At 40.3% G+C, this 15457-nt stretch overlaps 1 protein-coding gene across 2 annotated transcripts in view; it reads right to left on the reverse strand.

Moving 5' to 3' along the window:
- The window catches only part of nrg2b (neuregulin 2b), a 48541-nt gene extending 33326 nt beyond the window's left edge, over positions 1 to 15215 (reverse strand). For both annotated transcript variants that reach the window (XM_037977607.1, XM_017419792.3), the window contains exons 1-3: positions 14650 to 15215; positions 13864 to 13982; positions 13111 to 13234 (exon numbers count right to left, since the gene is read on the reverse strand). In XM_037977607.1, the coding sequence (XP_037833535.1) occupies positions 13111 to 13234; positions 13864 to 13982; positions 14650 to 14789 (383 nt within the window). In that variant the 5' untranslated portion in view covers positions 14790 to 15215. The remainder of the gene's footprint in view (positions 1 to 13110; positions 13235 to 13863; positions 13983 to 14649) is intronic.
- Positions 15216 to 15457: the final 242 nt, after the last annotated feature.

Here is a 15457-nt window from a genome sequence, read left to right on the forward strand (position 1 = left end):
CATCAGCTATCAAACTCACAACACTGGATCTAACAAGCAGTCTCCTCACTGCAACACAAGCAACAGAACATAGACCACCACCCCACACACACGCACACACAATAAAATATTTTTTAATAATAAGTTTAAGGATTTTTTTCACACTTTTTCAATTAATCTTCACTCTTTCAATCTGACAGCCCAAATTCTTTGTTCAAAGTGTACCTTTGAGAAAATGAAATGAGTGTTTTCATATCCGAGGTGTCTTGAGTTGTGTGTTATAACGTGTGTCAGGGCTTTTACCCTGTCCTGCATAATTGATTTGATGGTTTTTTATGGCTGCAATTGATAGCGGAGCAGCTTTTACTGCAGTCAAATGAAAGATAGGCCCGCTTTAGAGAGAATCTGATCCAACTGCAGCGCACATTACACTCCAGATGAATCACAACAATTGACCACAGTCTTATGCTATTCCTGGTGTGGGAATATTCCAGTCATTACGGGATGACTGAAGCTCCTCAGCAGTTTTCTCCAACCCCTGTAGTCATAACCATGCTGTATTTATTCCTGTGATGTACTGCCTGGTCAACAAATTTAACCAGATTAAAATGCAGGGACCTTCCTCTTACCCTCCTGCACACACTAACTGGGTATCCTTTCCTCCTCTTTCTCACCAATAAAGGAGAGAACTTGCATTTTGAATCAATTACAGCAAAAACCCTCAGTAGAGCCCACTCAGCAATTTCCCAGAGAGATATAAATAGAGCAGAGAGAGAGAACGAGGTGAGAGAAGCAGCCCTTTTCACTCGCTCGTTGCCTCTTCCTTCTCCTTCTCTTTTCATTCTGTTTCATCTGCCTCTGCTCGCTTTCCCGCTTTTCTCCCAGCTGCGCGGATTATTCTTGGAAAACGAGCAAAGAGAGCCAAACAAAATAAAACAAAATAAAATATAGCAGCTTTTGTTTGCCCCTTGGCTCATTTGGTCATATTTAATAAGTAAAGACTCATCTAGTTCCACAGAAACACACAAGCGCAGGAATACTTTGTTTAGCATCAATGCTAGCCTGAACTGATGGCATCAGGAAATTAGATTACAGGAAATGTATTGATCCGGGGGTAAATTTGGCATTTTCCAGCTATAGCTGGGACTCCATCCATCTATTAGCTTGTTGTTTATTGTGTGGAAGGTTGAGATGTGCTGAGGGGTATTCAAGAAAGTAGGTTATGTGAGAACTCTGAGTTAATCCAGAGTTTAGAGAAACTCTAAGTTTTACGTTCCAGACAGAGAGGTAAGTGGAACTCGGAGTCTATCACCATGGCAACAAGACAGCAAGAAGTACAGCTCAGGTAAACCTGCTTGTTGGCAGGCTTCCTGAAAGAAAATCTGAGTTTCTACCAGTCTTTTTATTCAAGCCAACTGATATCAAAGCCGAATTACTTCCTAATGCCAAACATCTGGGGCCACATGCACAAAAAGAAAGCAGCCTGTACCCTTTTCCACGCAAAACTTCAGCTGGATCAATAACAGAGCAGAGGTGGGAACAATGGTGTCCGCACGTTTTCTACACGTTCTGCTCTGCTGTTCGACCCTCGGAGGGTGCTGGGAAACCGTTAATGATGTGAAAACAATTACTGGACACACCTGAGGGGTAAACTATGAAAAGAGATTTCCTGCTTCACTGGCTGTGTTGAGGTGAAAGTCAGCTTTCAGTGTCACGAAGGAGGATCTGTTTGAGTGCAGCGAGATCACCATGGCAACAGCTCCGATTAAACTGTCAGTAAGAAGGAGAAACGTTTCACTGATTCTGTTCTCAATATTACCCCAAATGAAACACTGGAACAGCCTTTATACTTGGAATGGGACTGAATTATCACATTAAAAATAAATAAAATTTCCTGCCGTCATCTTAAGGCAGTCAGTGTCCCGCGTTTAGGTGCCGATTGAAATAAATGTTGGCGTTTCAATCACCCAATTTAACCACAATTTTTATTCAGGAATACATTTTTATTTAATAATTTGATATCTTAAATATAGAGGCTTCTAGAGATTCTAATCTTAAGTAAAAATGTTCCTGTTTTAAATTTACTTGCATAATTCTCAGCACAAGAAATAGATGAAAACTAAGTGAAATGGTGTAATTTTTGTTATTTTGAATCCACCCCATTGTAAGCCATATTCCTGCAGACTACAACAAGCTTTAAAAGAGGAAACAATGGTGCAACGCCATCAGATCCATATCAAGTTGATGATGTGCAACGTGTAGTTTCTGAGACATCCATTAAACAATTAATATTAGATTTAATTTGTTAGGAGCTACCTCTGTACATCGGAGCGTGGTTAAAAAATAAGTTCCACCAAACCTGAGTGTCAGTGGGTGTAAAGGACGTAGGCGTGCTGTCGGTTCACTTCATTCGTTATTTAGGCTGTACAAAAGAAATGTGCCTGGATTCATTCGTATGCACAGTTTGACACACCTGGATTTGCTTTAGTGAACACCATTTACTCGATTTAAGGCACGTTTCAGTCGAAAATCCGCGTAAGTCACTGCACAAGAGAGGATTCCCTAACCTAAACTGGATGTGCTCGTAACTTTTTGTTTTAACAGTATCACTTTTCATCAGATTCACGCATTTATATCATATCATTTCCACGTATCCAGTGGAGAGCACAGGAAATGTGCGCTCACATCACAGCAAATTGGGTGCGTCAAATTAAGATGGTCGCCTTGTTCAGACTCGGTTATTCTTCCAGGTTTATTCAGGTTTCCATGATATCCACAATATGAAAAATGTGGAAGTAATTGCTGATTTGGAAAAATAAAACAGAATCCACAGCAAAACGCAGAACGCCGCAGAATGTGAGTGTTGTTTAACAAATCTGAGTGTCGTAATAAAAAAATGTTGAGGTTTTTTTTTTTTTCAGTTCTAATTCTGTGATTCTGTTCGTCGGACCCTGATTTGTTTTATTTTATTGTAATATTTCCTCTGTTAATGTTGGTTTGTTTAAAGCTATAGGAATTTTACATCAAGTGAATGCTGGAGAACCTACTTCTAGTCTTTTTAAAAAATGAAAAAATATTGCAATTTCAAGATTTAAAACTTAAAAATTTTAGTTGTTCCTCACAAAGCTAAAAATACATTGTTGCCAAATAATTTACATACGTTTTTTGTACTGTATTGTGTGTTTTCATTTGTGAATAAACGTTCATGTCAGCATGGCTACATGTAACTTTTCTACTTTTACTGTAGGTAATTCTGAGTTTTGTTTGAATTTTGGATCTATGGATTAATGGTCACTTATGGTCACAACTGGATGAGTGAAATAAATAAATAAACAAAATAAAATGAAATTAGTCTTGCTGTGTCTTCAGTTAACACCTAAGCATCTTTACGTCGACGATCTGTGTTTGTATTTAAGAAACTTTCCCTGTTTTCTGGATTATTGTACTTTGTTTCATGCTTCAGGTTCTGTTACTTGTGGATCTTACGCCTGAGTTTTAGGTTTGTGGCCCTGCGGCACTTTTTGTTATTAAAGTTCTTTTGTCAGTTTAATTTACCTGCTTCCAGCTTGGTGACTCTGCATTTTTTGGGTCCATATCACTCAGCAGATGACAGAGTATCTTTAACAATTTAAGCCTTCTTCACACTTCCTAACGACATACCCGATGAAAGAGAGACTGTATTTTGGCTGCTTCTGGCCTCCCAGCCTCCTGTCTGAGTGATATATGACCTGTTTAGGCTCAAAGGGGTATACCAGAAAGGAGGTTCAACTAGCTGAGTTTATCCGTAAACTCTGAGTTACACTGAGAACAGCTGCCTACAATGAGTTCAATCAACTCAAGCCTGAATTAAGCGCGTGCACAAGTGCAGTAAGCAGCTGGACCCCTGATACCCTGATTCATCATGGCAACTACAGGACATTAGCGTTGCAAAGTGTTAGAAATTATATTAACTTCTTGAGGTGCATTTATCTGCAAGATAAATCTGACCACAGATCAGCTCATCTGACCCACTCATGCAACAGGTTGCTTCCCTCCATGTTTTAAGCCAGTATGAGTTCCAAATATTGAACTAGTACATAATGTGAGTATGTAAGTAATACGTAATGAGAGTCATCCCCGATGCAACGCTAACACATGAAGACGTCTTACGAGATCTTGCATGGCGGTCTCAAAGTTTTTCTTTGGACCTTTGTTACTTTTTCACCTATTTTAAATTTAGTAAAAGAACATTTTCAGAGAAATGCTTGTATGTTTTTTCACTTAACGTTGACCTATGACTCTCTCAGCCATAAAAAACCTGCTAAACGTAAGGGATGAGCCAGTGTTATGTCAATACAAAACAGGCAACTTAGCAAACAACCTATTTTAAATTGGATCTTCAGACACTTTGCTACCAGCAGCCTGTCACAAAGAAACAGTCTGATCGCGTTTTTATAGATAAATCTCTGACAAATACCTAAAGTAACACAGTTCGACAAATGTAATGGCATTTTGGAACCAACAAGATGATAATCAAAGAGCCGAGTTAGCAGAAAATTTTAACCAAGGATGACACATCTCTCAGGTCATTACTGGATTTTGTCCCGTTTATTAAAAACATGACTTTCAGGTTTAAAATGCAAATTCGGTCATCCATTTAAAATCCTTTCTGTTATATCTATGTCCCATGGTGACTTGTCTCTTCTTGTTAGAGTTTTCTCTAAAGTGTGTTGTTTAGCCGTGTTAGCTCTGAGAGTTGTCTGGGTTGGAGTCGGTGTAGTCAGTCGAGTGTTTGGATTTTAAATGTCTGATTAAACTGGTGGTATTGAATGCAGTTCTATCACTGCTGCTGCAAACACTGTAAGTATTGTAGCTACTCCACTGCGCTCCATTTATACTTCCACACCACAGACATGTGGCAGCCATATTACTGGCTAACGTAAAAGATCGACTCAGTATAGTTTTAAGAATAGTCCCATTTTTGTAGATGAATTTGAAAAAAAATGTGAACAAGAAGGATAATACAGTTCGACAGATAAAATATTTTTTTTTTGGTTCCAACTAGTTGATTCCCAAAAAACTGGACATACAGTAGCTGGTCAACTGAAGGACGAGGACTCTCTCAGCTCCTGTGTCAAATCTTTAACAGACAGTTCTTTAAAACGTGACTTTCAGATACTGCTCATCTCAGATTTTAGACCTGATGCTTCTTATTTTTTGTCCTCCACTTGTCCACGTTCCTTATTTAATTTCACACCGAACAGCACGCTGTCATGGTCAGGTACAAGAACCGGACAGAAAATGAGTGGAAGAACTTCAAAGAAAAAACTTCAGGAAGTTTTTCAGAAAGTTCGCTATAGACCACTTTGGAAGATTACAAGAAAATCTGGTTTCATATGAGCCAGCAGCTCTATATGAGCCCCTCTCCACCTTCTTCCCCCGTTTTCGGCGCGATGCCTCTCTGCATGTTCTGTCCTCCACTTTAACCTACAGACTTCATGTTGCAGTGCAGCATTTGTTTCCCCTTCAGGGAGGAGGAGGCTGCAAGTTTCAGAGGTATAAATTGCTGCCTCCTGCCAGTGCCGTGCAGAGGGCTGATTTGCAGCTGTTGAGCAGATTTCTTGAGAGACAGAACGGGGGAAGGAGAGTTAGGGGTCTACATATCTCTGAAGTGAACAAGCAGCACTGACAGTCTACAGACAGCAGTCTTATTTACATCCTGTTATCCACCGGCTCTGCAGACAGGCCAACAAAGGATGACAAAACTCTGAGGAGCTGCAGTAACTCTGCTGAAACTCCACGTCGGTAGCTTCTTTAAACGTAGCATGTTGCATGTGGAGTCTCTGTACACGTTCCATAAACTGCAGCTCGTAATGTCTACGTGAACCTTTTCAAACTAAGTTTTCTGCTTGTCAGCAGCATGAGAATAAATTCTGATTTATCCTTCAGCTGTGACCGGAAGGTAAATCAGATGGGAGGTAGAGAGGGAGGCATGGAGTGAGTGGAGGAGAGGGCGGGAGGAGGGGGTCACGGGGGATGGAAACACTAATAGAGGAAGAGAGAATTCAAAAAGGAGTAAAGATTGCAGGAATGATACTCCTGAGGATCTAAGGATGGATTTCTTTTCAGGTACGGTCTTCTGTACAGGAAGCATTACAACAAAGCTTTTGATCATGCACGACTATCCGCTCCATCTGTTATCTCCTCTGTCAGGAGAAGCCTTTGTTACGCGTCTACTAAATGATCCAGGTTGGAATTTAAAGATTAAAATCTTCAGTTTGGAGAAGAAAAACATCTTACTACATGAAAGAAAGGACTTAAAGACCTAAAATTGCAGGAAAACCGTGGTTGAAAATCATCGCTGTCGGGCAGAAACCTTGTATCACCGAAAAAAAAAAATACCCAAAAAAAACAAAAAAAAAACCCCGCAACTTTACAGGAAATAGAAAAAAATTAAAATCTTTCTTTTCCGTTAAATAACAAGCTTTCATTGACACTTCTCCTTGGTCAGCTAACCATAAAACCACAGAGGAATTTGAATGGTGACCAATAGAAAGGATTTTTGCAAGAAAAAAAAAAAGATGAAAAACGAACACAAAATTTTTGCCAAGCAGGGACAAAATATAGCTTTGATTCTAAAACTATTTCAGAAAGACCCAAATTGCCCATATAAGTCTCATAAAATAACATTTTTCTCTGTGTTTCTAACCTAAGAAGTAAAAAGACGGCTATCTTTATGTCTAAAATAGGTTTAAATGAAAGACGCTTTCTGCCTCACACTAGATACGACCCACACAGTCTATTAGAAGGTGGCTGGATTGCTTCAAATCTTGAAAACCTTCGGTATGAAGACGATCATGATGCTGATACGCTCTTAGTGCTCGTCAAAGTTTTTCCTGCTATATTTGTCTCCAAAGATCCTCTTTGGTGTCTTCATCAAGCTCTACACACCCACTCAGGCACAACTCTCTCATGCCGCATCAGGATGCAGCTGTTACCAAGAAGATCACGCCACTCTCTTCCATGCTCCGACCAGGCCTACTGATACGCTGCCACCTCAGTAATAATTCACCACGACCACGCTATGGAAGGCTTGTGAATGCTCAAATCCACCATGGACCTATCCCATGTAATGAGGGGTCCTCTGCATTCACTCCTGAAGACTTCACCAACATCCTGCAAAGACCATCCAAGTTCTTGTCTTTACTTTTGTTTGTTTTTTTTGTAGCAGGGTCATCATCGAGTGTGAAGGGGACCTACTGTATGTTGCATCATCTTCAGTCAGAGTATGGCTACGGAAGAACTGTGTTAAACAAACAGAGTTTAAAGATACTGATTGATCTGGCACCATTTACAACCACTAGGAAATTAATTCACTAACTTTAATGCCTAGCAGATTGTCCACCACCTATCACACCAGAGTATTAAACTAAAATCATTTTACGTTAAAAGAAAATGACAGTTACGGTGGAGCACTTCTCAGGATCTTGCTCCACCTGTTAGTCCTCAGAGTATGTGCTGGGAATGTCTCTCAGCTACTCCCACACCAAGTTTCAGCCCCATCTCTGTAAAACATTGGCTGAGCTATAGCCATTTTTGCCTTGGCTAAGGTCAATGGGTTGCAGAGGCCATGTTGAATTGGGTTGACTTCAAAAAGTAATCAGTTGTAGATGTTCATCCAACGATTACCTTCTAAGCGTTTCGTTAAAGTGTGTCCAGTGGTTTATGAGATATTTTGCGAACAGACAGACTCAGTGAACATTTTCATGTTGTTACGGCCAAAGTTTTGAAGCAAAGCTCTCAGGTAATCTGTTAGGGCTCAGAGTACGAGCTGGAGCTCACTCTCAGCTACTACCACACCAAATTTCAGCTCAGAATCTGTAAAACTTATAAAGTTATAACTGTCGCGTTTGCTCGGGATGGATAGAAGCGACGGCCATCTTGAATCAGGTTGACTCCAAATGCTAATCAGTTGAAGATGTACATCCGATGACCAACTTTTGAAAATGTCCCTGAAACCTTTCTGCTGGTTCATGAGATATTTTGTTAACACAACAGAAATCACACACAGGGAAAAACCACTGTCAACTGCTTTTCACCTTCTGGCGGCAGGCAATAATGAGTGATTCGGGAAAAAAAGTAAAATAGAATAAACACCCGTTGTCATTATTTTGTTTTATTGCACTTGTTAAAGCTATCATTTGAAATTAATGTCCCTTTTTAAATACGTCTTTGTGCAAACAAGTGTTTTTAAGCTTGTTGTTACATTTTGTCTACTGAATAATTCATTCATTCCTAAACTTACAAAACTATTTTTTTCCTAAAACATAGAAAGAAAAAAAATATATTACTGACAGTATTTAATGATTAGTTAAATGTAATTAATAAAAATGATATAATAAATAGCTTTTTATATTTTACTGTATTATTTGCTAAGAAATAAGATTGGTACCATGTTAATGTAGACAAACATCTTCCTTTTTCTGTGAAAAGTTGAACGAACTCAGCAGTGACTCATCTTGTACTCGGTTAATAAACACTTTTGCACTTGCAGCTCTAAACACCTACCAGTCTGATGGCTGTTTCCTGGGAAAAAAATAAATAAATAAAAAAAATGTCCTCCTACTCACGGAAAGTGATGCATTTCATGTTTACAGTGTATTTCAAATTCACACTAAGAAGACTGCACGGTCCGGGCGCTCCTGGTCTGCGTCAGAGCAGGAAAAGTCTCTGCATTATTGCGTCCTTGTGTCAGGTCCAAGTTGTAAATGTGACTGTTTGTCCCGCAGATCAGCTCCGAGGACAGCACAGAGACACGGTGACACATGCTGCACGTAGGAAGACGCTGCAGACACCAAGCGCCTGTTTGGAAGTTTGTGCGAAGTTCTCGGGCCTTCAATAGTCAGCGTGAGGAGACCGACCAGGCCTGCACGATGCAGCGCCATAAACAGTTAAATGGAAAGAACCGTGACTCGTCGTACTTGCTCCGTCCTCTCTGCTGCACGGTGCCCTCGGCCCGCAAAGTGTTTCGTGGTTTGACGCCAAGAGAGTGACCGTCAGCAGAGACACCTGATACACGATGTCCTGTTTAACTTCTCATGGCGGCGGCACACAACGCTCAGAAACAGGTTCTAGTTTGAAACTAAAGGCCGATCCGTCATGTTACCTGCTTGTTATTGTAACCGAACGTACATGCAAGCCTGACAGGTGATCTGATGAGAATTAAATCCTTGTCACCCTGCGTTTTCAGACTAAAACTGTGAAGAACGTCGTCATAGTCTGCAGGTTTTGTGTTTTAGTTTCCTTGCTCATCATGTTGTATTTATACTTTTTGTTTTGCTCTTTGGTCAGTTTTACCATCTGCTCTCGCCCTCACACCCGGTCCCAGTTTAATCACACCACAGGCACCTTGTCATTGGAGCAAGTGAAGCAGCTCCAGCCTCGGTGTTAAAACAGATTTGCTGTATGTAAATCTGACTAACTCATAGCCATTTTTTCTGTTGGCTAAGGTTGATTAGCTGTGGGATTGGGTGGACTGTAAATGTTAATAAATTGCAGATATTCAACAAAATTTTGTTGTGGTAGTAGCTGAGCATCATTCTCAACACATACTTTGAGCGCAACACATAGTGGAATACTTCTGAATGTATTTTAATGAAACTTTCAGAACATAATCATTGAATGTACATCTGCAACTGATTAACTTTTGGAGTCAACCTGATTTAAGATGGCCGCTACAGTTTATCTTCTTTAGCCAACACAAAAATGGCTAGAACTCATTCAGTTTAACAGGTACTGAGATAAGGTGTGGAAGCAGCTGAAGTCCTCCTCGACACATACTTTAAGTGTGAACAAATCTTGCAATATAACACGAGATCAACATCATTTACAAGTTTCAACCAACACCTCAAAAATTAGGCCTTTACAAATGAAACACCAGTCGCCTGTCTTTCATTTGTAATCAGCACACCTGTCTTCTCTCAGTAATCATCCTTCCCAATCCATATTCTCCTGGTTTTCCTCGGTTCTTTGTCAGTTTCTGTCTTCATTCATGCAGCTTGCCAGCCTAGAAGTTCCTTCGTTTTATGTGGTTTTATTATTAAAGGCGGTGGTGGCTTGGCGGTCAGTGCCCCAGTCTTGTAATCCTGAGGTTGCAGGTTTGAGCCCAGGTTGTGGCAGGAAGGGCATGCGGTGTAAAACAATTACAGATCATTGGTGCGAGTTTGCTCGCTGTGGCAACCCCTGAAGAAGGGAGCAGCCGAAAGAACTTTACTATTAAAGATTACCCCTGAGTCCCTACAAACTCAGCCTGTACACCACAGTCAGCTTTGAATGCAAATGTGTTAATACACATGAAAACTAACAGATAAGTTTGTTTTTATTAAGTAAAGTTTAACATTGTGGTTATAAATGGAAAGAGAACACTGTGACGGAGGACACAGTAAAAAACATTTCTGAAGAACTTTTGAAGTGTGCCAATACAGATACAGCCTGAAATTCCAACTTAGATCAACAATAGTAATTCAGGGCTTACATTTGTAATAATATAGGCTGATGAAATGTTAATGTCTTGATGTTTAAACTGTTGAAGTTTAAAAAAATGGGTTTACCTACTTAATTGTCAAAATCTCATTGTGTATATTGAAATGTTTTGTTGTTTTTTGGGGGGAATTCTGTCCACGTTGAATAATGTGCTGCTATCAAAAGTCACAGCACGCTACTCAAGATCAAGCTGCATGGTTTGATGTATTTTTTGTCTGGGTGTTTAAAAGCTGCATGGGTTCTTGTGACAGAAACAACAGAAAAACAGGCAAACTTTAATGAGGGTGCTTCAGTGCTTCTACATTAGCACCCTTAATTTCCCATCATAAGGTAAATTAACCTGTTTGTCCCACTGACCTTTGTCAAAATTATAAATTAGGTAAAGGACTAAAGTGCAGATGTGAAGTCTCTGTTAGCTGAGCTAACTGTGCAGCTCTTCATCCTAAAGTTAGCTTGCTATATAAATAAATGTACCTACCTAGCTACCTACCTAGTGAGACAGGGTTCAGCCATGAAGAGGAGATAGAAATCGCCTTTTTTAGATTTTTATAAAACTACTGCCCCCTCTTTTTCTGATTGTAAGTCACATTAAGAAAGAACAAAATCAATTCGAGAGTAAAATGAAGAATATTTAAAAGAGTATAATAATTGTAATTTAAGTCCCTGTATGCTGCTTAGAGCTCCCAGTGGGATTATTTACACTTAAAAGAAGTCTTTCAAAACAAAAAGTCTTCAAATTGGGCAAAATTTGTCCCAAAAGTAAAATGTTTGAAGAGGTCTAAATCTAGTTCTAGATGTCGAATAGGTGTATGCATTTAGCCAAGACTGGCAAAAATAAAAATAAGTAACAAATCCCGATTAAGCGTTTCCCCTAGGAAACTGGACTTTTGGGGTGGGGTTAAAGTAAAAAAGAGGAGACAGAAAAATGTAAAAACCACACATGAAAATAAAAACAACTGTGGGGAAAAAGGAATAAATAAATTAAAGAGACAAAAATGCATCTATAAGGAAAAAGAAAAACAAAGAAATATACTTTTATAAACAGTACAATTTAAATTATGTGCTTAAAAATATAATTTGTTGGAATTAAACTGAAAAAATAAATAATGTCAATTAAATTATAAAACATGGGGTAACGTTCTCCTTTTTTAATTTAATTGCTGCATTTTAAGTGTATTAATTAGGCCTTTTATTTATTTATTGAGCCTTTTATATATTTCTGCTTTTATATTTAATTCTGTCAGTGTTGGTCCTCCATAGGCATGAAGCTCTTGGGCTCCTTTGTGTTCTTGGACCTTCAGGAGCACCAGGAGTGGGAGAGCTCCTCCTGCTGCTCCTCGCAGCAGAGAAAGTGCTGCCATCAGAACCACTTTCAGTACGTTTAAAAAACATAGATATTCTTGCTCGCTTTGCAGGTTTTTGTGATATACTGTTTTTTTGCAGTCTGCTGCCGGGGGAGCGTTTGTTCACCTGCGTGAGGGCGTAACCACGCGACTCTGCGTTGGAGACCCTGACTATGAAACATATTTTGATCCGGTTTTTTTTTCCCCCAAGTTTGGCGCTTCATAATATGGAGGAGCAACCGCAGAGATAGCTCCCGACGCGATCTGGCGTCATTTAAATTATAATGACTACACGCCGTGAAAGTCCTGGGGAGGTGGGCAGACCCGTTGGCGGGGGGGAGCGCCCCCCCTGGACAATGGTAGGGGAAACGCTGTGATATAAGGCCCCAACTTGGATCTCCCAATTTCTGAGCTGCTTCCGAAGCACCATAACAAGATAAAACTGTCAACAGTTTATCTGCAGCATCGTCCGAATCGCTATTTGCTAATAGATTTGTCTCCTCCTGACTCTACGTCTGCAATTTTTGACACAATCAGGTGCCCCTGAATGCCACCATCTGCACTGTGACACTTCTTCTTTTTCCTCAGAAGAAACACTCCCTGCTTTGCTTTGCTCTGCATCAGGAGCGTCATCTTTTCTTCTGGCATCATCACGATCATGTCATGTCAAGATGCTGTTGCTGCTGATTTTGTTCAGTACAGTTAGTTTGCTCTGCCTGCCACCTGCATGTAAACCTGCATTTGGGTCCTTCTTCCAACATCCTAGACTACTAATTATAAGCGATCACTTCATGTCTCATTTACAATTGTCCGAACTCGTGATTTTACTGTGTATTAAAGTAAAAACTAAAAGGGATATGCACTTTAAAGCTAAACTGTTTACTGTTTACCGCACATTTTCATTTCCTTCTTCCCGCAGCAGTCGTCACTCAAGCTTTCATGTCGCTCACATCACTACAGCAGGACACGAGGACTCGTGAACGGAGGTTAGGTGGAGGTGAAGCTCCGTTGCCGCCACCTGCTCTACGCTTCTCTGAGAGCTGCTCCGAAGTGAAAACAAGCCCTCAGACATGGTGGCATGATTAGGAGGGTTGCAGGCACGTATCTGGGGTGGAGGGTATGAACCGGAAACAGAGCACAAGGTGGTGCACGAACCAACAACACCAAGATCGGATGAGGAAACAGAAAGACAGAAGCTCGGACAGCAGGCGGAGAGATGCAGGGAGCAGGTGAGGGGGTGAGAGGATGAGTGAAAAGACTAACTTACTTGCAGGACAGCTGGTTGATACCGTGTATAAAGTAACAGTCTCCTCCGTTGACGCAGTAGGCCTTCTCCGAATCATTGCAGCGCCGCACGTGACTCACGCCTGGAGGTGGAGTTGTGGTGGTCACTGTGACAAAGACGGAGGGGCAGGATTAGGTTTTGTGGTACACCACCTTTCAGAAATAAAAATGAAACCTTTTAACCTATGAAACTAGCATTTCTTGAAGGAATGCACATCACCCGCCACCTTGAGTGCCAGAGCTTTTACCAAAGCTCTCGTGTGATCTCAGCTACTACCACCCCAAATCTGACCTCATTATCTGTTCGACTGACTGAGTTAGGGTCATTTTTGTGTTTGCTAAGGATGATTAGCAGTGAATTGAGCTAGCTAGTCTAAAGGTAATCAGTTGAAGTTGTACAACCAATGATTACTTCCTAAAAGTTTTATTATATCCGTCCAGTGGTTCATGACAAATTTGGCTAACAGTCAAACAAACAAACACACAGAGACAGACAATAACGTGACTGCCTGCTTTTCATGGTGGTGGGTGATATTAAGTGTGAATCTCTGCCGTAGAGGACATTCCAATAGGTGTGTAAATATATAAATTTAAAGGGTAATACGGGTTTAAGCTCATCAATCTGGATCGATCCAATCAGTGCTTTGAGATTCAGTGCGAGTGATACAGTTTTCTCTAACATAGATGGTTTGGGTTTTTTTTTAAATAAGAGAAAAAAAAAGGTGTTGCTGCTTACAGATCTGCACACTGATTATGCTTGTGGCGTTTTCTTGTCCTAAGGAGTTCTCAGCCACACACGTGTAGTTCCCGGAGTCTTCCACACGGACGCGGCTGATCTGCACCTTTGAGTTTTTTCTTCAGAGACGAAAGAAGAAGAAAGAAAGCGACAGGAAGAGGAGAGTGGCACAAAGTATATATGAAGCTGTTACAAAAAAAAACCCAGATTGTTTGACTTTCATCTCCAGCTCGGTTGAGCAGTAGGACTAATTCTTATATACAAACGCTGCTCGTTATCGGCAAAGTTATTAAGGCTGTAATAACTAGAAGTTCAAAGAAGAAAAAACCAACAAGACAGCCTTTAAAAGATCCAAAATATGGATTGTTTAAAATTAAACGCAGCAGGTTTGACAATACTTTGCCACAAAAGACATTCTTTTTTAACTTAAAGCTCCTTTAAAAAAGAAAATTACATGCACATGATTTTTGCATCAGTTAAGAATTAAGAAGAGTTCCCAGTTTGTATTCTGGTATTTATGACATTTAGCTGTAGTTTCTGAGGCATTAAAGACCATTTTTATCTTCAAGAGCAGAACTTAAAAACCGCTCTTCTGTATACTCCTCTGCACATGAAGTGATGCAGCTTTAACTTGAAACTTTATTCAACTTATCTAAAAAACGAAGAAAAAAAAAAGGAGTTCAGTTCCATTTTCCACCAACAGCAGCAGATCTGCTGAAAGGTGAAGCCCTAAGAAAATGAGTTTACTGCTACCTTAAAAAGTAAACGGTAGAATAAAAGACTCACTTGTTGGTTTTTATTTTGAGGTCTCTGCCTTTCTGAAGCTCGTGTCCATCTTTGTACCAGCGGAAAGTAGGGCTGGGGTTCCCCGACGCCTCGCACTTCAAGTACAGCTTGCCTCCTTCCAACAGAGACTGACCTCGCATCAGCCGCAGCTTGGGAGCCGAAGCTGGACATTGAGAGACACAGAGAGACAGAGTGAGACACGGACGACGAAAAGAAAAGACAAAGTACTCGGAGGCAGGGATAGGAACACCTAAACTAGCATTTTTTTTGAGAAAAACTGGAAAAGTCTTCTTTTGTGAGTCTAAGTGTTTCTGTGAAGGAAATGCTATTAGAGAACAGTTGAGGAAACTGGTCGGAGTTCACCTCAGCAACGGGGAAAAGGAGCAAAGAAAAAAATAATACCAACAACAAAATCCCTACAGAACTGGAACATGTGGGTTTTTCTGTCTGAACCCAGGAAACAGGTTTTAACCCTCAAACAGCTCCTTGAAGGCGTGCCTTATACTGACGTCCTGTCAGAATGCTTTCACTTTGCAAAAAAAAAAAAAAAAAAGATCCACACTCCAAAGGTCAAAAAGTCAGCAATAAACACTGCTAGGACAAACTGAAAGCACGTAGAGAAGAAAAATCCTGCCTCAGAAACTCTGCAGAAGGTTTTTTACCAGAATCGTCTGTGTGTGTATGTTTGAGTGTGTTGTCTGTACTTGGAGACTTTTACTCTTTTCTCCTTTAAAACTCCAACAGACAGCACACAGGAGCTGAAGCAAAAGAGGCTACTCAGCACCATCTGCTTACATTTATGCACACT

This window comes from Kryptolebias marmoratus, linkage group LG9, assembly GCF_001649575.2.
Source record: "Kryptolebias marmoratus isolate JLee-2015 linkage group LG9, ASM164957v2, whole genome shotgun sequence".
In the NCBI taxonomy this organism is placed as follows: Eukaryota; Metazoa; Chordata; class Actinopteri; order Cyprinodontiformes; family Rivulidae; genus Kryptolebias; species Kryptolebias marmoratus.